Below are 20,873 nucleotides of genomic sequence, written 5' to 3' on the forward strand. Positions count from 1 at the left end.
CCCTTTTATGCAAGGTCTCTTGATTTGTAAATGGCAGGAGGTGGGGTGGGGAAGATCTGGCCCCTGATGTATCCGAATCTAGCATTAACCTTCCTGGCTCCTTTGGGTTGTTCATTCTCCTTGTATCCTCTGTAGCTTATCCCTCAACAACATAGTCAAGTTCCCTTTTGTATACTCTGTCTCTCCCTCTGCCTCACCCGTAGCTGCCGGCTTCCCTGACGGAGGACTTGGGGCGCCGACCCAGGCGGGTGGGGGCGGAACGGGATTGGAGCCTCCACCCCATGGCAGCACCTCCTCCTGCCAGCACTGTGGAGGGGAATGCCTGGGCGGGTCAGGTAGTCGTTTGGTCTTTTTCGTGGGCAAGGGAGATGTACCTGGAGCAACAGTTCTGTATGTCACGCACATGGTGTCACCTAAAGAAACAGGCTTGCCTGCGCAGTGCACCGCCTCGGGGGCAGAGGAGGGCGACAGAGCACTGGCAGCCGAGAGGGGCCTGAGGAGGAGCATGAGAAGCGGGGCGGCGGGGAGGGTGGGCCGGGGTGTGGCCTGAGGCCCTGGGAGGGGAGAGACTGGGGACCGGGGCGGCTCCAGGGAACCCAGAGGGCGGGGGAAGGGGCAGAAGTGCTGCCGGGTTGGGTAGGACTGTCGAGAACGAACGGAGTGAGGGGGGTCGCTCTGGGTAGCCCCTGGAACCAGAAGAGAAGCCGGGTTCATTCCAGACTCTTCGGCTTCCACCTCGGTATCTCCCCCGACTCCTTCCCATGGGTTTCTCTCCCTTGAAACTCCGGGAGCGGCACCCACCTTGCTCCCGCCCTCATATCCCGGGAGCTTCGTCCCCCTGGATGCCGGAGGTGGGAGAGAAGGGGAGCCAGGATCAGGGCTCCAGGGAGGCGTGTGTAGAAGGGAGCTCCTACGGGGGTGAAGTGGGCGTTGTCTATTTCTACAGGGCGAGAGGCCTTGGGGGCGGGCGCCCGGTCTCCGGGGCTGGAGGGTACCCCCTGCGTCCGCCGTACTAAGGGTGATAGGGACGAGGGGGAACAAACGAGAAATGCCAAGGGAGGAGTGGGGTGCCCTGGGGTCGGCGGGTCAGACCCCGAGGCTGACTCCTCCATTAGGAGGGCCGAGAGTGAGCGAGCCGAAAGAATTTGGGGCAGATGGGGTGGGGGAGCGAAGGGCAACGGAAACAGGAAGTGAGGGGCAGAGAGGCCGAAGTGGGGGTAGGGGGGAACGGGAGGTATCATCAGTGCCTCCCGGAAAGGCGATCCCTCCCCAGGCCCGCACCACACCGCCCGGGAAGCGGCGTGGTGTGGGCTCCTGACCCTCGGCCCCGCCCGCGGAACTCGAGGCGGGTGGGGGGGGGGCGGGCAGTGAGAACTCTCCTGGATGCCCCCACCCCTCTGCTCTTAGCCGCCGCGGGGCCTGCACAGAACAACTCCCCGGCCGCCCTCCCTCCACTCGGCCCCGCGGCTCGGCGGGCAGCAGCTCACTCGCTCCTGGGAACTGTAGTCCCCCGCCCTGCCCGCCTTCTTCGGGAGGCTGCCTGGGGGCGGGATGTCTGCAGGGAGGTTCCCACAGCCCTTCCCACCTCCGCGCCTTTTCTCTCCAGCGTCAGAAACCAGCTTCTCCTAGGGACGAGGAAGCATTCCCCTTCCAAACATCACCGGCCTGCCCTGTCTACAAGCACGCCTTACTCTCTTGAGCCACTTTCCTGCTTTCCCTGTGGTACTGAAACCCGGGATCTCAGCATGGACATTCAGGTCATAGGGGGGAAGGTTGGGATCTGAATTCACACCTCTTCCCTCTTTACCAGGTCTCTTCCAGCTTCACAGATCCTTCCTATTTTCGTACGCATTTGCTGATTTGAAGGTTCAGGAAAATGGGATCTACACACCGTGAATAGCCTTTGGCATGTCCTCCCCATTTCCAAGGCTGATTCTACATGATTTCTAGCGTTCCCTCCCCAGTCTTTGTTTTCCTCTCCTTCTAGTACACCCCTGATAAAGAGACACAGAACCGCACATTTCAAAGAGGAAAAAAAGCAAATTTGTTGTTGTTGGTAGGAGGGCATGAAGGGAAGGGTTCTTCACTCTTCCCAGCATCTTGTATGGATGGGAGGTTGGGGGAACTAGAAAAGGCAGTAGATGGGGGCGCACGCCCCACTCTGTACAATATAGAAGAATCTGATATAGATACTTTGTATAAAAGCCACTTGTCCTCATTTGTGTCCTCCTGCTGGCTGGTGGGGCTGGCGGGGTGGGGAGGCCCTGGCAGACCAAGAAGCTGGGGTGGTGGGCCAGGACTCAGGGACACCCCACAGTCCCCATCCTCTGGCTGTCCCCTTGTGGGGTCACTTTGGATCCTTGGTGGGAGCATAGCAGAGCTCCAGTGGTCGGGACACCTTCCAGAACTTCTCATTCACCAGCTCCAGGGTCAGCGAGCCATTCAGTGTCTACAGAGGAGGTGGAAGGAGGAGGAGGGGAAAGAGAAAAGTAAGTGGGGAAAGATGGTAAAAGAAATGAATGAGAGGGGAGAAGTCACCAAGGGAGCAGGAAAGAAAAAGGAGTAATAAATGGGGCAAAGCAGAGACATGGATGATGGGGAAGAAGAAAGGACAGAGAAGGGAGATGGGGAATGCAGAAGGAGAAGAGGGCTGATCAGTTAGGAGGTCAGGATCACAGTTCAGAGTCCCCAGCCCACCCTCCCTCCTCTCCCCTCTCACACAGCTGCCCTCCGAGGCTCTCACCGTGAAAGCTCCGCCTCCCGGGGCAATGTAGATGGTGTACTGCTTTTCGCTGACACCCTCCAGACTCGGCAAGGCAGGCTCCTCAGGGCCTTCACCTCCTCCAGCACCCCCACCCTCCCCACCACCCCCATCAGGTCCTCCGGCATCAGAGGCGCCCCCTGCAGGCCCTCCTGGCTCCCCGGCCTCTTGCTGCTGCCTCCGTTCCAGGGCAATGCGCAGGGCCAGGTACTTGGAAAGATGGTCCACTGTGGCATTCCCAGTTGTCTTCACATACCTGGAGTGGGGCAGAGGGCAGACTGAGGGCGCAGGAAGCCTCAAATGCAGGAGGGAAGCTGGGGATTTCTCAAAGAGCCTCTGGGTTAGGGATTCTTTCTGGGTTTGGGCAAAGCCCATTTCTGCTGAAAGATCATGTGACCTTTGGTTTTTCAGTGGTCTGGGGAAGGACAAGGTTCTCACCTAGTCTGGCAGTATTCTCCCTTCTCCACGAGCAGGGGGTGGGGCCGGAACACGAGCTCAATTTCTCCACCTGGCTCTGGGGGACTGGGAGCCCCAGGAGGGCTTGGGGGGCCCAGGGTCCCCCCTCCCAGGGTCCCTCCCCGGTCACCAGAGTCTTCAGAACCGGCACCCCCACCCACCCCACCAGTGCCACCTCCCCCTGTCCCTACACTGCTCCCCCCTGCGCCCCCTCCACGGGGTCGCTTGGGAGCAGGGCCTGGGGCAGAGTCAGGGGCGGAGTCTGAGCTCACATCCTCTCCATCCCCCTCTCCCTCCCCAGGCTCTCCTTCCCCTCCACTCATCGTTGTGGTCTGATCTGACCCCGGTATCGGCCGCCTCACACGCTGGGCCCTGTGGAAGCAAGTGGTTGAGGTTAGAAAGCACCAAGGATAAGGGATTTAGACCTTAAACTTCAGAGAATTAAGAGATCAAGGAAATCTTAATGACAATACTTAATACTTATTACATACTAACTACATGCCGAGTACATTGCTAAGTGTTTTGCACTGACTGCCTCAAATTATACAAATCCTATTGACACAGGTAATTATATCATCTCTATTTTATGGCTAAGGAAACGGAGACTTAGGTTAAATAACTAGTTTGAGATCACAGTCCCTTTGCCTCTCAAAGTGTGGTCCAAGAACCAGTAGCATAGAAATGCAGAATCTCAGGCCCAACTCCTGACCTACTGAATCAGAATTTACATTTTTAGAAGACTCTCAGGTAATTCGGATACACATTCAAGACTGAGTGATGCTGCACCAGGAGGTGATTTAATTCCCAGCAGTGTGAACCCAGAGCTCATGCTCAAAAATCACTTTACTATTCTAACTTCCAGAAATTAGAAGGTGAGCTATTTCCTTACCAGTTGCTAACTAAGAAGCTACAGTTTATATCTGCGACCTCCAGGCATGACAGTTAGACTGTGGTCAGCACTCAGGATGCTGAGGCTTAGAAGCAAAGACAGCCCCAGGAGCCTGACCCATGGATCTGTCCCATCAGCCCCGCTGCCACCTTCCTCATGGCCCCCGAACCTGTGCATGGCCTGCATGCGCAGCCCCTCCTCAATGCTGGAGCTCAGCGCCTGCTGGTTGTGCAAACGGCTGAGGCGGATGAGCACCCGGTCTTGGTGGGCCTCATATTCCTCCCGGCTGGGGTAGATCTTAGATATCAGAGCATCGAAGTTGGGGTCTGGCCGTAGAGACCGCTTGGATACCAGCTTCTTTCGGCAGGTAGGGCACTCCTTGTTCCTGGGGTGGGAGAAAGCAGGCCCTGAGCCGTCAGTCACCAGGGCATAGAGGGCCCAACTCTGTCCCCCTCCCCTCATCTCACACCTGTCCCTCCTCTTACCCGCTTCGCAGGGCCGTGACAATGCAGTCGGAGCAGAATCGGTGGAGGCACTCCTTGGTTGTCATGGTATTCTTCAGCATGTCCAGGCAGATGGGGCACATGAGCTCTGAATGCAGCGACCGAGGGGAAACGGCAATCTCTGTGCCATCCATGATGGCTTCCTGGAGGCATCAGTGAGCGGAAAGGTGGCGGTGGGTTGGGGAGGAAGGCGTTTTAGAAACAAGTGGCCCATGACATCGGAGTTTTGAGAAATACAGTGAGACGGCAGAATCTGGGTGCCCCAAGTTGGCCACTTGAGGCAGATGGGAATTCTAAGGGTAGGAGCTTGGGAACAGGAGGATCTGAGATGTGGGGACAGGCCTGGGGATGGGCATGGCACAGATTTTCTACCTGGGGAACAATTACTTAGTCAACAGAATTTCTTAAAGTGTGGTTCTGGTACCATATCAGAATCCTCTAGGGTGCAAGTTAAACAATGCACATTCTAGGGCCCCGTCCATTACTGTATCAGAACGTTAGCGGGGGGGGGGGGGGGGGGGGGGGGGGCAGCCAGGAATTCCATTTTTAATAAACTCCCAAGGTGAATTTTAAATGCACTGACCTATGATGTGGAACTGAGGAAAAAGGAAGGTAATTTCTGCCTGTTTATTATCTTTCAAATGAAGATAGTAAGACTTGCTCTACCTCTCTCGCACATCTGTTTTGAGGACTAAATGAGATAAATGTGAAAGTGCTTTGAAAGCTTAAGGTGATTATTCAAAGGTAGGGCCAGGAAGTGTGAAATTGGGCAGAATGGGGCAAAAAATGGAAAAGAGGCTGTGAGATGGGGATCTGTGGATGGAGTGGGTCTAGGGAAAGAGAGTAAGTTGTAAAGCGAGAATCCCTGTCACCTGCGGGGTCCGGTGGAGCTCATACAGACTCAGTTCCCACGTTTTGCTGGCATTCTGGGCATTCGCCGGCGTCGTCATGGTGACCGGGCACAGACCCCCACCAGGGATCCACCGCCGAGGAGGAGGAGAGGTAGGCTGGGGAGTGGGGGAAGGGGGAAGGGGAGGGAGGGTGTTAGGGGGGCCGCCCCTCGCGCAGACCCCGCCCTCGCGAGGCTCCCCCTCTCCGCCCCTCACCCAGCGCCGCCGCGGCCCCTCACCCGGCTCCACCGTCCGCGCTCCCGCCGCTGCAGCGCCTCTCCAGGGCCCGGGCTCCCCGGTCGAGTTCGCTCGGTCCGCAGCCGCTGCTCAGACAGCAGCTCCCGCCGCCACCGCCGCCATGGCCCGGGCGCTGGGGCCCTACGTCACTTCCGCCTGCCCCTCCACTCCACTCCACCCCCCGCCGGCGGAGACGTCACCCGCCAGTCGCGGCGCGGGTGGGACGCGACGTGGATGCCCGGGTTCCCCCGCCCCCCGCGAGCAGCCGGCGTCCCCGGAGTCCCGCGCCACGTGGGGACCGCTGTCTCCTGGGTTAGCACCGTCGCGCGGCCGACCTCAGCCACCGTCCCCTTCCCGAAGCCCCCACGCGGGGCCTCCGCTCCGGGGGGCGGGGCCTGGGATCGCTCGGACCCTGGGAGGGGACGTAGGGAATTGGAAAAGGGGCCACCTCCCCCACTCCGCGTCCCTTGGCGGCTCTGGGGAACGGCTCCCCTCCTCCCCACACACAGCTTCTCCATAACCCCAGCCCGGGATTCCGGGGGGGAAAATGCTGCAGAGGAGCCTCTGCCGCTACAGTCCTCCAGTCCTGTGAACGCAACTAAGTCCCGACGTGCCCGGGATTCCCTTTCCACCCTGGGGACCTGCCCCACCCTCCGCTTTCGCTCTCTCTAGACCCTCCGACCCGCTCTCCCCTCGAGGTTTGGGGGCGACGGCTCGGGACGTCCAGACTCAACTCTCGGCCAGAGCTGGAGACTCGAGAATTGCGTTTGGACAATCAAGAGCCGCGGCCCGGGGCGGGGGAGGGAGGCGCACGGGAGGTACGGGGTGGGGGGGAATGGAGACACCACGCGGAAGCAGGGATACACACACACACACACACACGATGGGGCCCCTATCGGGGAAGGGGTGTGCGCGTGTAGGTGGTGGTGGGGGGCACAAGGGACCGAATGTTTGGAGTGGGAAGCGGGCAAAAGCCTCCTCCAGGACTTCCCAGTAAAGGAAAGGTTCGGGGAGGGAAGAGAAGAGGAAGGGGCAGAGCGATCCCCATTGAGGGCAGGGGATAAGAGGGATACGGGGGAAAAGAGACCGTCATGGGCGTCCTGTCTCCTCCAGCCTGAGCTGGGGCTCCCGGACTTGGGCTGCAACTGCCAGGGGGTGGCCTGTTTCTGGGACAAGGCAGCAGTGGGTCCCCTCGCCCCCTCCCCCAGTTCCCCCCTACTTCCCTGTCCTCTCCTTCAGTCCGTGGCCAGTCCTTATGTGGGCTCCAGAGTCGATTAGCGCGGACCCCCTCCCCTTCCTCCTCCTCCTCCCAGCCCCCTCCCTCCCTTCTGCTCTCCTCCAGCCCCCTTTCATCGGCTGGCCCATTCCCCTAATCCTGGCCCCCTCCCCTAATCCCCCCCATCCGACCCCCGGCCGGCTGCAGCTATTGTAAGGTGGAGGAAAGGGGAGGGGGGGACTCAGAGAAAGGAGGGGGGGAGGGCCACCTGTTCTAAGACCCCCTCCCAAGGCTAGACTGGACACCAGGATGGGGCCATGAACAAATCACCCTTGGGGACCATAAGGACCCAGGGAATTGGGGGGAGGGGGCTGGAGCTGCAGGATCAGTGGAAGGGGGTGGGGGCAGAGACCCCCTCCCTCCAAAAGACCCCGAATGTCACGCACACACAGTGACACACACTTTCTCCTCTCACACCCGGCGGCGGGGGTTGCCCTGGGAGACCAGGCAGTGAAAGGGAACAATCCTTTGAGAAAGGGAAAGGAGGGGGAGGTGGGGAAGGGTCTGAGGACTTGGACATAAGAAGAACCGGAGGTGGCAGGGAAGAGGATTTGGAATTTATTAGGGTCACAAGCACCCCTGCCTCCCACATTCAGCATTCCTGAGCCATACACTGCCACCCCTTTTGTAGCCTGGGAACTCAGAGTCCTCATCAGCAGGAGGCCGGGCAGAGTGGTGGGGGAGCGAGCAGAGTCCAGGGTCCTTGAGGCAGTTACATGAAAAGACCTCCTGGGAGGGGCAGAAACATTTGGACAGATGTATAGGTGGAGACAAACAGGCTGGGGGGAAGGCGCCCACTTCTGTCCCTGGCCTATGGGAACTTCTGCCCTTCTCTCAGGGGCTCCAGACTCCTCTCACTTGCTTTCTGGTATCATCTGAGTTCCACTTTTCTGCCCCCTTCCTCCCCATGATGGCCTCATACCAGTGACTTCCACTGAAGCCCCTGTGATATAGCCACTGTCTTCGGATGCCAAGAACGCGACCACATCTGCCACATCTATGGGAATGATGGGGAGAGAGCAGAATCCTATTCACTCTCACAGACTCAAAGCAGTCATCACCTCCTACCAGAAGCACCCCTCCCCCAGCCACCAATCCTCGTGAGACCCTCTCAGGTACCACAAACTTTGGAATCTGTTCATTCAGGCCCCCTCTGCACTCAGTGCTCACCCTCAGGGTCCCCCTGATGTCCCATCGGGATCATTCCAGTCACCTGTAAGGAAACACTCATTTGTGAGTGAAAGTTTCTTTCATGGGTTTTTTTGTCTGTGATTCTGTTTTTGGTCTTCATTCCTTGTACACTTGTTGAATATCTACTGTTTGCCCTGCACTGGGCCCAGCATCCTCTCTCTCTGAACCCCAGAGAGGTTGGGTCTCTTAATGATTCTGCCCTCCACCACAGTCTCCTACCTTGTCCAGCACTTTCTGTGGCATTTTCTGTGTCATGGGTGTTTTAATGAGCCCTGGGAGGACAGCGTTACAGCGGATCCCATGTCTGTGGAAAGGAGAGTGGCTGCTGACTCCAGAGAGGACTGAACACTGACCCCTCCCTTAGACCTTCCGCGTGCCCCCAGGTGTCTGACCAACCGTCCAAGCTCCCGGGCTACAGTCTGGGTCAGCCCAACCACTCCAGCCTTGGATGCTGCGTAGTTTGTCTGTCCCACGTTCCCCACCTATGGGTGAGCCAGAGATTTGGGATGAGTTGGGAGTCCCAAGGAGGGGCTCTCCTCCCTGTGCCCACTTGGCTGGCAGACCTCATCCCAACTCAACCTGACCTTCCCTATGATGCTACTGATGTTGATGATGGAGCCAGGACTGCCACTGGACACTAGGGCTTGGGCTGCAGCCTGAGTGACTAGAAAGATGCCCTGGGGGTAGGGGGAGAAAATAACAGGGCAAAAAGGATTAGCTGGGGTGACAGTCTTTCCACTCCCTCCCCAGGCTAGAGGACCCAGAAGTCATGGGTTCAGAAGGCACCACCTTGAGGTTGACAGCTATGACTCTGTCCCAGTCATCCTCGGACATGTGGAGCAAAAATTCATCTCTGGTGATGCCCGCACAGGACACCACGACAGAAGGCAGGCGAGAAAAGCAGGCCTATGGAAACGGGAGGTTACACACCAAAAAACCTGGTGGAGCCGAGGGCTGTGGAAGCAACGCTAGGGCTTTAAAGGGGGCGAGGTCGTCTCGCTTTTTCACCTGCACTTGCTCCAGCAGGCGCCTGACGGCCCTGGCCTCGGACACGTCAGCCTGGAAGGCAGCGTGGGCCCCCTGCTCGCTCCCCGGCCCTCCCAGCAGCCGCACCGTCTCCTGTGCCGCTGCCCCGTCCAGGTCGCAAGCGGCCACGGCGGCCCCCTCAGCGGCCAGGCGCACACTGACCGCTCGGCCGATGCCGCCACCCGCACCTGAGGTGGGAGAGAACACGCGGGGGGGTGGAAGGAGGAGTGGGCAGGGGTCAGAGGTCAACAGGGCGCAAAGTTAGTAAAATTCGGACCAGGGGTCACAGAGACTTTACAGTCAGAGGGCGCGGCCCCAAAGTCACTCTGGCACCCCAACCCGCCTGGTAGAGGACCCCCCCTCAACCTGTGACCAGGGCCAGCGAAGAGCGGAGCCGGAGCTGAGACGCCATGGCGGGCGGTGCGTGGGCGGGTCCCCAGCCATGAGCCAATCCGAGCGGAGGAGGGGCGGGGCGAGAGCAAAGCCGGGCCAATCGAAGCCCCGGCAGCTTAGGCCGCCAGCGGCCACCGGCGCAGGCCGACCTCCAACCGCGGGGGCGTGGCCAGCCACCATCACTTGGGGGCCTGGAGAGCGGGGGCGGGGAAGGGGGGCCCCATTCCCCCCAAAAAGACAAAGACTGCGCGTGGAGTGGAATATCCGAGGATTTTATTTTCCCGTCACCACCCCTCCTCCTCCATTCAAACAGTGATATAAAAGAATAGAAACAAAAAAAATCAGGCCATGAGATTAGCAAATAGCCCCCCTCCCCCCCAATCACTCCCAAATCAGGACACGATTGACCTTTATCCCTGACTTCTGCTACCCCCTTTGCCTAAGGCTTTGGTCTTCCCTGAAGCTTCCACCAACAGCTGAGAGAGGGAGGCGGACCCCAGAGAAGCCAGTGGGTGGCAGCTTGGTCCTCTTCAAACAGGTGGGGTGGGGGACACAGGGTAGGCTGCCCTGACTCCTCTCTTCCAGCCTTCTTCATGGCCCCACCTAGCCCCCAAACCCAACAACATGGTCAGCACATGCCAACACGATGGTCCCTCTGGCTGTCATTCTCACCTTTGCGGTCCCTATATGACTGCCAAATCTTGACAGCCTTCAAGCCCAAGTTACCCCTTCCCTAGGATACAACCCCCTCCTTTGGCAGATATCCCAGGCCAGGGCCCCCAGCCTCCACAGACCCCTGACCTGGAGGGCTTAGAGGCTAGGGCTGGCTGACCTCACCTCTCACTCGAGGTGGGCAATCAGCACCATCATGACAACTCCCCCCAGCAGCCCCAGCACCTCCAGAAGCGACTGCAGTGGTGATGCCTCCCTCAACAGCTCAGGCAACACTGATACCGTTGCTACGTAGATAAAGCCACCTGCAGTGAATGGCAGAACCCAGCCAGGACCTGTACCACCTGCAACTTCACTGCCCACTGCCCCTCCTTCAGTTAGAAGGGCACAGGCTGTGCCTGCTAGTGCTCCTACTGCCGTCAGTAGTTGTAGACGCATCGCCTGGTGGGCAGAAAAGAGAGAGAGAGAGGCACTTAGCAACGTCTAAAGGTTATCAGTGATTTAGACACAGCTGGAAGGGTATAAGTGTACACGGATAGGTTATATGTCTTTGGAAACTAAAGAGTAAGGCAAAAAGAGGGGGACCTAGAATAGACATTTTCTGAAAACTCTTAGATATCAAAGAGGTCCTTTCCACAGACCTTCTGAGTCAATAGGTCAGGGTGGGAGGCATGGTGTGAAAGACCCCCATAAGCCATTCAGATGGCTTAAGGATCACAGTTCAAGAACTACTGAGGAAGACAAAGAATCAGAACTTCTTCCCCCTCATTTCTAGAGGATTTGTTGTCAACTATACAGGCATACCTCGGAGATACTGTGAGTTTAGTCCCAGGCAATCTCAATAAAGCAAGTCACATGAATTTTCTGGTTTCCCAGAAAACCCCAGTTAAAAAATACTCTACCAATAAAAAACAGAAAGCTATCGTCTGAGCCTTCAGCGAGTTGGAATCTTTTTGCTATATAGTAACATCAAAGATCACTGATCACACATCAACATAACAAATATAACAATAATGAAAAAGTTTGAAGTGTTGCGAGAATTACCAAACTGTGACACAGAGACGTGAAGTAAACAAATGCTGCTGGAAAAATAGTATCAATAGACATGCTCAAAAAAGGGTTGCTACAAATTTGTAAAAAATGAAATATCTGCTAAGTGCAATAAAGAAGCGCAATAAAATGAGGTATGCCTGTAGTGCAACTTGTTTGGAACTAATGGGTGGCAGTCTGGGTTTGGGGTGGGTGAGCAGGGGGTAAAGGGCTTGGGGCAACCATGTTTGGTGCACACTATCACCAACCTGCTTTTTGCTGCAGCCAGACTGAACCAAGATGGCAAAGTCCCCGACTTCATGGGGCACTTCATGTAGCAGAACAGTCATCGTGGTCAGGATCCCCAGCCCCCGACCCCCTCGAAATGAAGCACCAATGGCCAGACCATCCGTGAAGTTGTGTGCCAGGTCAGCAGCCAGATTCAGGTACCCTGACACACGCAGGTCTTGTATAGGAAAAAAGGAAGATGAAAACAGAGGCATTCATTACTCCTAGTCCCAGATCTGATCAGCCATTATCAGATCTCCCCCAGAGACCACTTCACATCCAGCCCCAGTATTTCCCAGCCACCTGCCATCACCCACAGAGCTGTTTCACATGATTCCCGATGATGCCCCTTGCTCAAGCGTACACAACCCTGGCCCTCACCTGAACCTGCCTTTTCCTCTTCAGAATTCTGAGGTCTTACTGGCCCATCTTTGGTTCTTGTGCTCCCTCCTCTCCTCTTCCTTGACCCCCCTGCTTCCTTTTCTTCTTCCTCTGAGCTCTGCTTCTCCTTTGAAGGACGCTCTGAGGGAAGAAAGTAGTTCATAACAATGGAGAACAGAGATCTGCCAATATGTCCTTACAAGAGTAGTCTCCTCCCACCTAAGAACCATAAAATGAGGGGATTCAGTTAGACAAGATGGCTTTCAGCAAAGTTGTTCCTGGGCTCACCCTGTCTTCCATGTCTGTGACTTCCATGTGTGTGACTGTGAGCATGTCCATGTCCATGACTGTGTCCATGTCCTCCTTTCACATGTCTCACAAATTTCTCCACCACAAGAAAGGCGACAATTCCACTGAGGACCCACAGTCCCACAGACAGAATGGGCCCCTGGCCTGGGAATGGACGCATTGAGACATTAAGGCAGATGTGGATTCCAGACTCTTCCTCCCCAAGCACAGGAGATGAATACTGAGGAACAGACCTTCCCCAGCACCCCAACCCATGTCTCCACCTGCCCCTTCCTCACCACTGTGAGAATGTCCATGTCCAGGCTGCTCCTGAGGGTGGTGAGAATGAGGTTCTGGAGGAAGAGGGAGAAAAGGCCAGATGAGGAAAAACCCCACCCAAGGGGTGTGTTTTTGCAGGACTAATGGAAGGTCAAGGGAAAAGAACCCTCCTGTCCAGACAGTAAAATTAGTTAATATTTGAGGTAGAAGCTAGAGATCACTTACCCAGAGCATGAGGGATGAGGTGCAGGAAGGCATCTCCCAAGAGCCCACCTGAAGCAAAACTCAGCAAGATCTGGAGCAGAGAGCGGTGCCGAGGGGAGTTTGACTCCACGGGGATAAGGAAGAGGACGAAAAATGGAGCTGCAGAGATCAGCACTGTGGCCCCCAATGCCTGGTGAGGGAGAGTCAGGGCTTATGCGGTGTGGGGTTTCCCAACAATCCCAAACCAGCCCCCCTCTGCCCCATCCCCGTGGGACTCACATAGGCCCAGAGAGTGACAGTGTCCAAGTCCTGCTTGATGACTGGAGCCCCAGACTCTCCATGGCTTCCACGGCTGTGCTCATGGTCATGTCCATGTCCTTGGTGGTAGAGGTTCTCATGGGAGTGGCCATGACTATGGCCATGGTGCAAATCCTCATGTGAATGTCCATGGTCGTGACCGTGGGTATGCCCATGCCAGATGCTCTCGTGAGTGTGGCCATGGCCATGGGCATGGCTGTGTCCATGGTGGAAATCCTCATGTGAGTGCCTGTGGCTGTGGCCATGTAAGTCCTCGTGCAGGTCTTCGTACAGGTTGCCATGACCCCCGTGTCCGGCCACTAGCAGCCCCAAGGCCGCCCAGATCAGCAGTCCCACGGCCACCCAGTGGGGGGCCCCCAGGCCTCTGGCCATCACGCTGACCACAGGGACAGAGATAGTGACTCCACTTGACCCTCAACTCTATACCTATGCGGGGTCCGCTTTACTCCGTTTGCGCCCTCCGTCCACTTTTATGGGCCGCTCTCCTATTCCATTCTGTCCCCACCCACGCTGTTCCCAAGATTCGTTTTCTTTATCCCGAACCCCTTCCCTGATGCAGGGCCCCCGGGCCACCGCTCTAGGCTTTGATCCTCCACTATGTGGACTCTCTGGGCCCTCGTCTCTATGACCCACTAGGTGAGGAAAAAGGCCTGGAAAGGACGGTAGGGAAAAGCAGGGAATTCTCACCTGCTCCGGGGTCCTTTCCTTTCCCGGTTTGCTCGGACGTGGCAGTCCCGCCTCTAGCTCGCGCGAGAACAGGGAGTTTCCTTCTACCTCGGTCCCAGTACCTTTACCAATATGGCCACACTCGGGTAGCTGTGAAGCCGTCCCGCCCTGGCGCGCATGCGCGGGTGTGGAGGTTATTTGAGGGGATGCTGGGCGAGGCGGGCTAACATGCGGGAGGAGACGGCCTCCTCCGTTTCCAACTAGACGAGGGGGCGGGAACTAGCGCGGAGACTTCCCGCCTATACCAAGATGGCTGCCACATCGGCGCTGTCATTTTGGTACAGAGCAGAGCGAAGCGCTTAATTCGACCCGGTTAAGGCCAGAGTCTTTTTCTCTGCGGCTTCCTCGTGCTCAGCTAGTCCCCCGATCAATTCTTGGGAATCCCTGGTACCTCTTCGGTATCCCTACACTCAGCCAGGAATCATGTCTTGGGCTGCTCGCCCGCCCTTCCTCCCCCAGCGGCATGCCGCAGGGCAGTGTGGGCCGGTGGGGGTGCGAAAAGAAATGCATTGTGGGGTCGCGTCCCGGTGGCGGCGGCGACGGCCCTGGCTGGATCCCGCAGCGGCGGCGGCGGCGGCGGCAGCCGGAGAACAACAAACCCCGGTGCCGGAGCCGGGGGAGGCTGGACGGGACGGGATGGGCGACAGCGGGCGGGGTGAGTGACCTAGCGGACGGACTGGCGAGCCAGTGACCGCGCTATCAGCAACCCCTTCCCCCCCTCCCCTGGTGCTCTTTCCCAGGCGCTCCCGCCCCCTTGTTTGTAAACACGCGTTCTCTCCCTCCCGAGGGCCTTAGTGCCCTCCCCCCGGGGCGGGGCGGGGAGGGGGAGCTTCCGCCCTCCTAGCGGCGACCGCTTGAGGCCCTGCACTCCGGAGGTCGCAGGCGTGGGGCAATCGTTCTCGGGATTGAGGAGTGTGGACCTTTGAAGGCGAATCCTGCGTCCTCGGAGGGGTCTCTTCCGCTCTTTCCCGTGCACATTCTGGCTTCAAGCTGGGAATGGAGGGGCTGACTGGTTCGCCCCACGTGCTGCCCCACCCACACGAGATGCGTCTGGCTTGGGGTGACCAAATGCATTGCTTGGAATTTGCCTCACCTCAACAATCCTCTCCTTTGTCAACACCCTCTGCTCACCGCTATTAGGAGTTAAGCTGTTGTTTGACAGCAAGGTGCCTTGGACTTGGGAAGCGGTGGGGTGGGGTGGGGGGGGTGGGGAATCAGAGAGAGAATTAAAGTCTCCGGTTGGATGATCGAAGACTCATTTTCTCTTTTTGTCTCTCCTGTCTCTGTGTGTCTGTGCCTGTGTGTACCCCTCCCCAGACTCCCGAAGCCCAGACAGTTCTTCTCCAAATCCCCTTCCCCAGGGGGCCTCTCCCCCTTCTCCTCCGGGGCCACCCCTACCCCCTTCAGCAGCTGCATCCCTTGGTGGTTCTGGGGCCCCACCCCCGATGCCACCCCCGCCACTGGGCTCCCCCTTCCCAGTCATCAGCTCTTCCATGGGGTCCCCTGGTCTGCCCCCTCCAGCTCCCCCAGGATTCTCCGGGCCTGTCAGCAGTCCCCAGGTGAGAGGTTGTGACCCACTTACTGCCTCTTCACTTTCATTTCCTTGTTTTCCTTGTGACCCCAGATCCTTGTGTGAACTTCCCCATGACCCACTGACCTTCCAGACCCCTGGCCCTTTCTGAGGTGACTGAGCTTTCAGTGCACACCTCCTCCCCAACCCTGTTAAAGAACCCACCTGTTCTTGATGTCCCTTTCATTTATCAGTGATTTTTTTGCCCCTTTGGTCCCATCTGCTCTTCTGAGATACAAACCCTTTCAGGGCCACTGTCTTGTACAATTTCAGGGGGACCTTTATGTCTGCTCTCTGGGGTTGTGCTTCAGGGGTGGCCCTTCCCAGGCACTGCAGTGTAAATAATGTCCTTTGTAACGTGCAATGCAGGGCCCTGCCTAGTGGTAGGGAATGATGTCCCTCCCCTCTGAGAGATTATCCTTCCCAATGAGTCTTCCTGTGACTTCCCTATTTCCCCCATCCCAGATTAACTCAACAGTGTCGCTCCCTGGGGGTGGGTCTGGCCCCCCTGAAGATGTGAAGCCACCAGTCTTAGGGGTCCGGGGCCTGCACTGTCCACCCCCTCCAGGTGGCCCTGGGGCTGGCAAACGGCTTTGTGCAATCTGCGGGGACCGAAGCTCAGGTATGGGGCTCAGAGGACCAACAGGGAGGAAGGGAGAGTGTGTACCATTTACCATCATCTGTGGGATTCCCAGGGGCTCATGAGGTTTCGTTAGAGCAAGTGAGCTGAGGGAGACCTGATGAGTTGAGGAACCTGTGGCTCAGATTTGGGGTGAGGGGCTGGTCAGAGGGCGGAGGGGGCTGGTGTAGGGTTTCCGAACATGAGAAGAGTGGGACTGGATCATCCGTCATATCCTGGTTCCCCGTCTCTCTTTGGCAAACACAGAGCAACTTCAACTAAATTTGATGGGGGTGGGGGAAGGTGGGCAAGAGTCCTAGTGGTTCAGGGTCTCTGTGCAGTCTTACTGCTCTTCCTCTCCTCTCACAGGCAAACACTACGGGGTTTACAGCTGTGAGGGCTGCAAAGGCTTCTTCAAGCGCACCATCCGTAAGGACCTGACCTACTCGTGCCGGGACAACAAGGACTGCACGGTGGACAAGCGCCAGCGGAACCGCTGTCAGTACTGCCGCTATCAGAAGTGCCTGGCCACTGGCATGAAGAGAGAGGGTAAGGGCCGGCCCCACCCAGGCCTCCCAGTCTACCCTGTGGGAGGAGAGGGAGGAGCGGGAGGGAAGTATGCAAGGACGGTACCTCTCAGGAAGGCCGGCCTCCTCTCTCTCCTCCAGAGGGCGATATTTGATTTCTCTCTCCCCTGCTCATCAGCCCTCCTCCCTGGTACCTTGATCTGGTCTCTTGAGTTTCCTTCTTAATGGTTCTGCCTCTGTGGCCTGCACCTCTGACTCCTCCCTGGTCTGATGCTAGGGTAGGATAACTTTTCCTTCCCCATGATGGTTTTCTCTGGCTCCTTTTCTCAAACCTGAATAGTTCTTCCTCACTTTGACCCAGTGCTTCCACTCTGGTCTCCATCTCCCTGTTATCTGTGTTCTCTCCTCCAAACTCTGGGACTCTACTCTCTTAAGCTATAGACTTTACTGAAGACCTCAGAGCTGCTTTCCTTCTTTTTTTTATCTCTATTTTATCTTCTTAAGTGTGATTCTGAAATTCTGAAAGAGATACTCTAGGGAGTATATCTTGGTTACGTCCCTCATTTTAGAGAAAATGAGCCTGAAGCCTGGCTCTCTAAAGGTCATGCAACCAAAGAGGGGGATCAGAACCCACATCTTTGAAAACCCAGGCCAGTGCTCCTTTTGCTGCCTTTTTGTTGAGTCAGAAGAGCACCAGATTTACAGTCAGGCTCACTCAGATTTAGACGAATGACTTGCCGTGTATCGTGTGAACTTCGGCAAGCTGTTTAACGAACTGCCCCAAAATCGTAATCTTTAAAAAAGGGGTCAAGAGCTCACAGGGTCATTATAAGACTTGAGTGAATGTTAACGTGTGCTTGGCACATTTCTTAGTATATAGTAGGCCCTCAGTTTAACTGTTTGCTTTCTCCATAATTCCTTTACCTACCCTTTTATTTCTCCTTCTTGGTTTACTTATCTATTCTTGTATAATTCCTGCTTCTAAACTGCCACAAGTCTGCCATGGTTTCAAGTGACTTCCCCAATTTCTATAAATATCTTCTAAGGGCCAGGAGACCCTGATAAGGCCCTAAAGACATTTTGGAATCTTCTCATGGCTGGCTGCTGACTTTCCACTTTTTTCTCCATCCTCCTTCCGCAGCGGTACAGGAGGAGCGTCAGCGGGGGAAGGACAAGGACGGGGATGGGGAGGGGGCTGGGGGAGCCCCCGAGGAGATGCCCGTGGACAGGATCCTGGAGGCAGAGCTTGCTGTGGAGCAGAAGAGTGACCAGGGCGTTGAGGGTCCCGGGGGAACCGGGGGTAGCGGCAGCAGCGTGAGTGCTGGGGTCAATCTACTCTTCTTCCTGATGGGGGTGGGGAGGTGGGAGTCTAGGACTGTTCTGTATTCCCCTCCCTCTTCTTCCCCTCACAACCCACCCAACACTGCTGGGGACTGGAGGTGTTGCCAAACAAGGTCCCTCAGACATCTGAGGTGGGCATGATAGTATCCTCTGTTCCCACTCCCAGAACAGCCTATGTGCAGAACTGCAGGCAAGCCCCAAATTCATAATTGTTTTCTTGAGTGCCAGAAGAGGAGAAACTGGTTCCGATGGGGTTTGAAGAGAGACTCCAAATAAGGAGGGGGTGTCAAAAGCCTCTTGCGGGGGTGGGGGTAGGGCTCCCAATGTGCTTCCAAACCTTCCATAACTCTCACCCCTCCTCCCCTGCAGCCAAATGACCCCGTGACTAACATCTGCCAGGCAGCTGACAAACAGCTCTTCACCCTTGTTGAGTGGGCAAAGAGGATCCCACACTTTTCCTCCTTGCCTCTGGATGACCAGGTCATATTGCTACGGGCAGGTCAGTGACCTTGGAACCCTTGGACCTCTTGTCATTTGACCCCTCTTGGACCTCCTGTTCAGAGACCCCAGCGGCCTTACCTTGTGTACTCAGGGAGCCAATCTCATTGACCTCCCCACCTCTTCTTCTCTTCCCCCACGTGCGTTCAATCCCATGGCCTGATCCCTGGCTCCTGACCCTTGCTGTCTCCCCCGCCAACTCCCAGGCTGGAACGAGCTCCTCATTGCCTCCTTCTCTCACCGATCCATTGATGTCCGAGATGGCATCCTTCTCGCCACAGGTCTTCACGTGCACCGCAACTCAGCCCATTCCGCAGGCGTGGGAGCCATCTTTGATCGGTCAGTGGCCCTTGGCTGGGCTGGCCTGTCGGTCGAGGGGGTGGGGCTATAGGCTGGTCCGTGTCCAAGGCTGGCTGAGCTGTGACCTTTGAGTGACCTGCAGGTCCCTCTCCAGGGTGCTGACAGAGCTAGTGTCCAAAATGCGTGACATGAGGATGGACAAGACAGAACTTGGCTGCCTGAGGGCAATCATTCTGTTCAATCCAGGTAAGAGGAGGATTACCCCCGTCTCTCAAGACCAAGGCAGCCTTGGAGCCTCCTCTTCTTCGGAGACTCCTAAGTTTCCCAGCTATCCCCCTCAACCTAGATATCTCCCAGCTGACCAAGAAGAACCCACGTCCACTGATAACATTCCCTTTCCCACCCCGTTTGACAAACCCACGGTGCCCTGCTTCCCTGGCCAGGCATCTGGTGAAGGGCGTGTAGGTGGGGCCCAAAATGGACATCATGTGGGCCACATCTTCACGTTTGTCCTGATTTGATTTGTCCTCCTTCCTCTTCCTCCTCTCTTCCCTGCCATCCCAGATGCCAAGGGCCTCTCCAACCCCAGCGAAGTAGAGGTCCTGCGGGAGAAAGTGTATGCGTCCCTGGAGACATACTGCAAACAGAAGTACCCTGAGCAGCAGGGCCGGTGAGAGGGCACCGTGTGTCTGAGGAGCTACGGAACCAAGGCTCCCGCTGGGGTGGGAGGGGTGCCATGAGGGTGTGTTTAGGGCCCACATGGCTCTAGCTCTGAGTCTCCCATCCTCTCCTCAGGTTTGCCAAGCTGCTGCTGCGTCTTCCTGCTCTCAGGTCCATAGGCCTTAAGTGTCTAGAACATCTGTTTTTCTTCAAGCTCATTGGTGACACCCCCATTGACACCTTCCTCATGGAGATGCTTGAGGCTCCCCACCAGCTGGCCTGAGCCCACACCCAGATGTGGTGTTCCTCACACTTGAGGAGGGCCCATCGGCAAGGGACTCTGAGCCTTGGGGCAGGATGGGGAGGGACCATGTTCCTAGAATCTTGGTGGGGTGAGGAGCACAGGGCAGAACCGAGACCTCCAAGGGGGGATCCCTAAACCCTCCAAGGGTTTGCTTGATATCCCAAGTCAGAGGGGCCCCTGGACCACTTCGAGGGCTGGACCTCTCCCTTCAGTGGCCTTGAGTCTCTGAATTTGTCTGGCTCTGCCATGATCTGGGAGGCTTTCTCCTCCCTGGCCTGGAACAGCCTCTCCTTCCCCCAGCACAGAGCACTGGCCTTGCTCTCAAGACCTTGCTTCCTTCTCGTCTTGCCTCACTTAGCCTCCCATCTGAAGCGTGGAAATGGGAACTCCGGCAGAGATGAATATTGGGGGGCAGGCCCCCCAAATGGATGGACATGGGAGTAAGGCTCTGACAGCCCTTCCTCCAACCAAGCCCAGCAGATGGGGGCTTCTCTGGAAGAAGGAGGGGTCCTGTTGCTGTCTCCTGTCCAGAGTCCCCTCTCACTTCACCTCCTGCAGTCAGACTGAAAAAGAAAAAGGTGGTGGTGGTTAAGGGGCAGGCGGTGATGTAGGAATCCATCTGCTATTTTTAATTTCCTCTGCGGATAGAGACTTGCAGTTAGACTCAAAGAAGTACTGTACTTTCCCAGGTTGACTAAGAAATGCCAGTGGTGGAGGTGGTGTTTGGGAAAGGCAGGGCCCTGAGATGGTCTGTGGGGCTCTTCAGCACTGGCCTTCCCAACCCCCTCCTGCTACTCTTCCTGTCTATTTTGGGGAAGGGGCTTGGGCCGTAAGGGCAGGGCAGGGGCTTGGTGAGTAGTCCTCAGGCCCTTCCCTTCCCAGCTCTGCCCCCAGCCCCCGGGCACGCACCGTGTAGGCTGGGGAAGAATTGAGGGGAGATGGCCCGCCTGCAGAGATGGGGTGCTGGGGCTGCATGATTTTTGCCCTGCGGCTCTTCTCTCCGGGGTCCTTCCCTGTCTTTCACTCACATAAAATCGCTTTCAAATTAAAATCGCTGTTTTCTGGACTGAGGTGACTATTGGGGGTGGTGGGGTAGCGCCGCACCGGGCCGCGTGTGGGAGGGTATCCGGTCGGGAGCTCCGGACCGGCTCCCTGGACGCCGCCGCAGAAGTTCCCTGGGGCCTGGGAGGCGGGCGCAGGGTGGGGGACACAAGGCGCGCTTTGTCGCGGAGGGGGGGAGAGGGTGT

The 20,873-nt window shown here is 57.0% G+C and overlaps 5 protein-coding genes across 12 annotated transcripts in view; 1 reads left to right on the forward strand and 4 right to left on the reverse strand.

Annotated features, from left to right (window-relative positions):
* Window positions 1–20,873, reverse strand: part of RPS18 (ribosomal protein S18) — a 141,329-nt gene that overhangs the window by 43,437 nt on the left and 77,019 nt on the right. The window lies entirely within an intron of this gene.
* Window positions 2,021–5,897, reverse strand: RING1 (ring finger protein 1). 2 transcript variants are annotated; one of them, XM_057699209.1, is made up of 7 exons: window positions 5,739–5,897; window positions 5,482–5,616; window positions 4,592–4,752; window positions 4,276–4,491; window positions 3,200–3,589; window positions 2,744–3,017; window positions 2,021–2,449 (listed from the first exon to the last, which is right to left on the reverse strand). In XM_057699209.1, the coding sequence occupies exons 2-7, from the start codon at window positions 5,557–5,559 to the stop codon at window positions 2,348–2,350; spliced, it is 1,221 nt and encodes a 406-aa protein (XP_057555192.1). In that variant the 5' UTR covers window positions 5,560–5,616; window positions 5,739–5,897; the 3' UTR covers window positions 2,021–2,347. The 2 variants fall into 2 exon arrangements, with proteins under 2 accessions (XP_057555192.1, XP_057555193.1); XM_057699210.1 differs by lacking the exon at window positions 5,739–5,897 and having other exon boundaries at window positions 4,592–4,697; window positions 5,482–5,611.
* HSD17B8 (hydroxysteroid 17-beta dehydrogenase 8) lies at window positions 7,548–9,672 on the reverse strand. Of its 3 annotated transcripts, XM_057699215.1 has the most exons (9): window positions 9,596–9,672; window positions 9,212–9,417; window positions 8,993–9,109; window positions 8,788–8,880; window positions 8,600–8,685; window positions 8,423–8,507; window positions 8,183–8,225; window positions 7,935–8,009; window positions 7,548–7,741 (listed from the first exon to the last, which is right to left on the reverse strand). In XM_057699215.1, the coding sequence occupies exons 1-9, from the start codon at window positions 9,639–9,641 to the stop codon at window positions 7,725–7,727; spliced, it is 768 nt and encodes a 255-aa protein (XP_057555198.1). In that variant the 5' UTR covers window positions 9,642–9,672; the 3' UTR covers window positions 7,548–7,724. The 3 variants fall into 3 exon arrangements, with proteins under 3 accessions (XP_057555198.1, XP_057555195.1, XP_057555197.1); XM_057699212.1 differs by lacking the exon at window positions 8,183–8,225; XM_057699214.1 differs by lacking the exons at window positions 7,935–8,009; window positions 8,183–8,225.
* On the reverse strand, window positions 9,874–13,877 carry SLC39A7 (solute carrier family 39 member 7). 2 transcript variants are annotated; one of them, XM_057699206.1, is made up of 7 exons: window positions 13,043–13,877; window positions 12,785–12,953; window positions 12,580–12,633; window positions 12,281–12,445; window positions 11,993–12,133; window positions 11,593–11,789; window positions 9,874–10,735 (listed from the first exon to the last, which is right to left on the reverse strand). In XM_057699206.1, exons 1-7 carry the CDS (start codon window positions 13,451–13,453, stop codon window positions 10,463–10,465), a joined length of 1,410 nt encoding a protein of 469 aa, XP_057555189.1. In that variant the 5' UTR covers window positions 13,454–13,877; the 3' UTR covers window positions 9,874–10,462. The 2 variants fall into 2 exon arrangements, with proteins under 2 accessions (XP_057555189.1, XP_057555190.1); XM_057699207.1 differs by having other exon boundaries at window positions 9,879–10,735; window positions 12,785–12,937; window positions 13,311–13,362.
* On the forward strand, window positions 13,954–20,692 carry RXRB (retinoid X receptor beta). Of its 4 annotated transcripts, none has more exons than XM_057699201.1 (10): window positions 13,972–14,462; window positions 15,125–15,366; window positions 15,843–15,999; window positions 16,366–16,545; window positions 17,665–17,837; window positions 18,234–18,363; window positions 18,569–18,701; window positions 18,805–18,908; window positions 19,227–19,332; window positions 19,458–20,692. In XM_057699201.1, the coding sequence occupies exons 1-10, from the start codon at window positions 14,231–14,233 to the stop codon at window positions 19,603–19,605; spliced, it is 1,605 nt and encodes a 534-aa protein (XP_057555184.1). In that variant the 5' UTR covers window positions 13,972–14,230; the 3' UTR covers window positions 19,606–20,692. The 4 variants fall into 4 exon arrangements, with proteins under 4 accessions (XP_057555183.1, XP_057555186.1, XP_057555184.1 ...); XM_057699202.1 differs by having other exon boundaries at window positions 18,817–18,908; XM_057699203.1 differs by lacking the exon at window positions 18,805–18,908 and having other exon boundaries at window positions 13,964–14,462; window positions 19,458–19,487.

Source organism: Hippopotamus amphibius, chromosome 11 (assembly GCF_030028045.1).
Source record: "Hippopotamus amphibius kiboko isolate mHipAmp2 chromosome 11, mHipAmp2.hap2, whole genome shotgun sequence".
NCBI classification, from domain to species: Eukaryota; Metazoa; Chordata; class Mammalia; order Artiodactyla; family Hippopotamidae; genus Hippopotamus; species Hippopotamus amphibius.

Bases quoted from the DNA above. Each gene is read 5' to 3' on its own strand.
- RING1 (XM_057699209.1), bottom strand. From the start codon at position 5,559: ATGACGACGCCGGCGAATGCCCAGAATGCCAGCAAAACGTGGGAACTG. The intron at 4,753-5,481 runs GTGACAGGGATT...TGATGCCTCCAG, and splicing joins AGCTCCACCGGACCCCGCAG to GAAGCCATCATGGATGGCAC. The intron at 4,492-4,591 runs GTAAGAGGAGGG...CTCCCACCCCAG, and splicing joins GTCACGGCCCTGCGAAGCGG to GAACAAGGAGTGCCCTACCT.
- HSD17B8 (XM_057699212.1), bottom strand. From the start codon at position 9,641: ATGGCGTCTCAGCTCCGGCTCCGCTCTTCGCTGGCCCTGGTCACAG. The intron at 8,508-8,599 runs GTTGGTCAGACA...TCCTTTCCACAG, and splicing joins GTAGCCCGGGAGCTTGGACG to ACATGGGATCCGCTGTAACG. The intron at 8,010-8,422 runs GTAGGAGACTGT...TCATTCCCATAG, and splicing joins CACAGAAAGTGCTGGACAAG to ATGTGGCAGATGTGGTCGCG.
- SLC39A7 (XM_057699206.1), bottom strand. From the start codon at position 13,453: ATGGCCAGAGGCCTGGGGGCCCCCCACTGGGTGGCCGTGGGACTGCTG. The intron at 12,954-13,042 runs GTGAGTCCCACG...CTCCCTCACCAG, and splicing joins CTGTCACTCTCTGGGCCTAT to GCATTGGGGGCCACAGTGCT. The intron at 10,736-11,592 runs GTTGGTGATAGT...TCTGCCCACCAG, and splicing joins CTGGCTGCAGCAAAAAGCAG to GCGATGCGTCTACAACTACT.
- RXRB (XM_057699200.1), top strand. From the start codon at position 14,231: ATGTCTTGGGCTGCTCGCCCGCCCTTCCTCCCCCAGCGGCATGCCGCA. The intron at 14,463-15,124 runs GTGAGTGACCTA...ACCCCTCCCCAG, and splicing joins GATGGGCGACAGCGGGCGGG to ACTCCCGAAGCCCAGACAGT. The intron at 18,702-18,804 runs GTCAGTGGCCCT...AGTGACCTGCAG, and splicing joins GTGGGAGCCATCTTTGATCG to GTCCCTCTCCAGGGTGCTGA.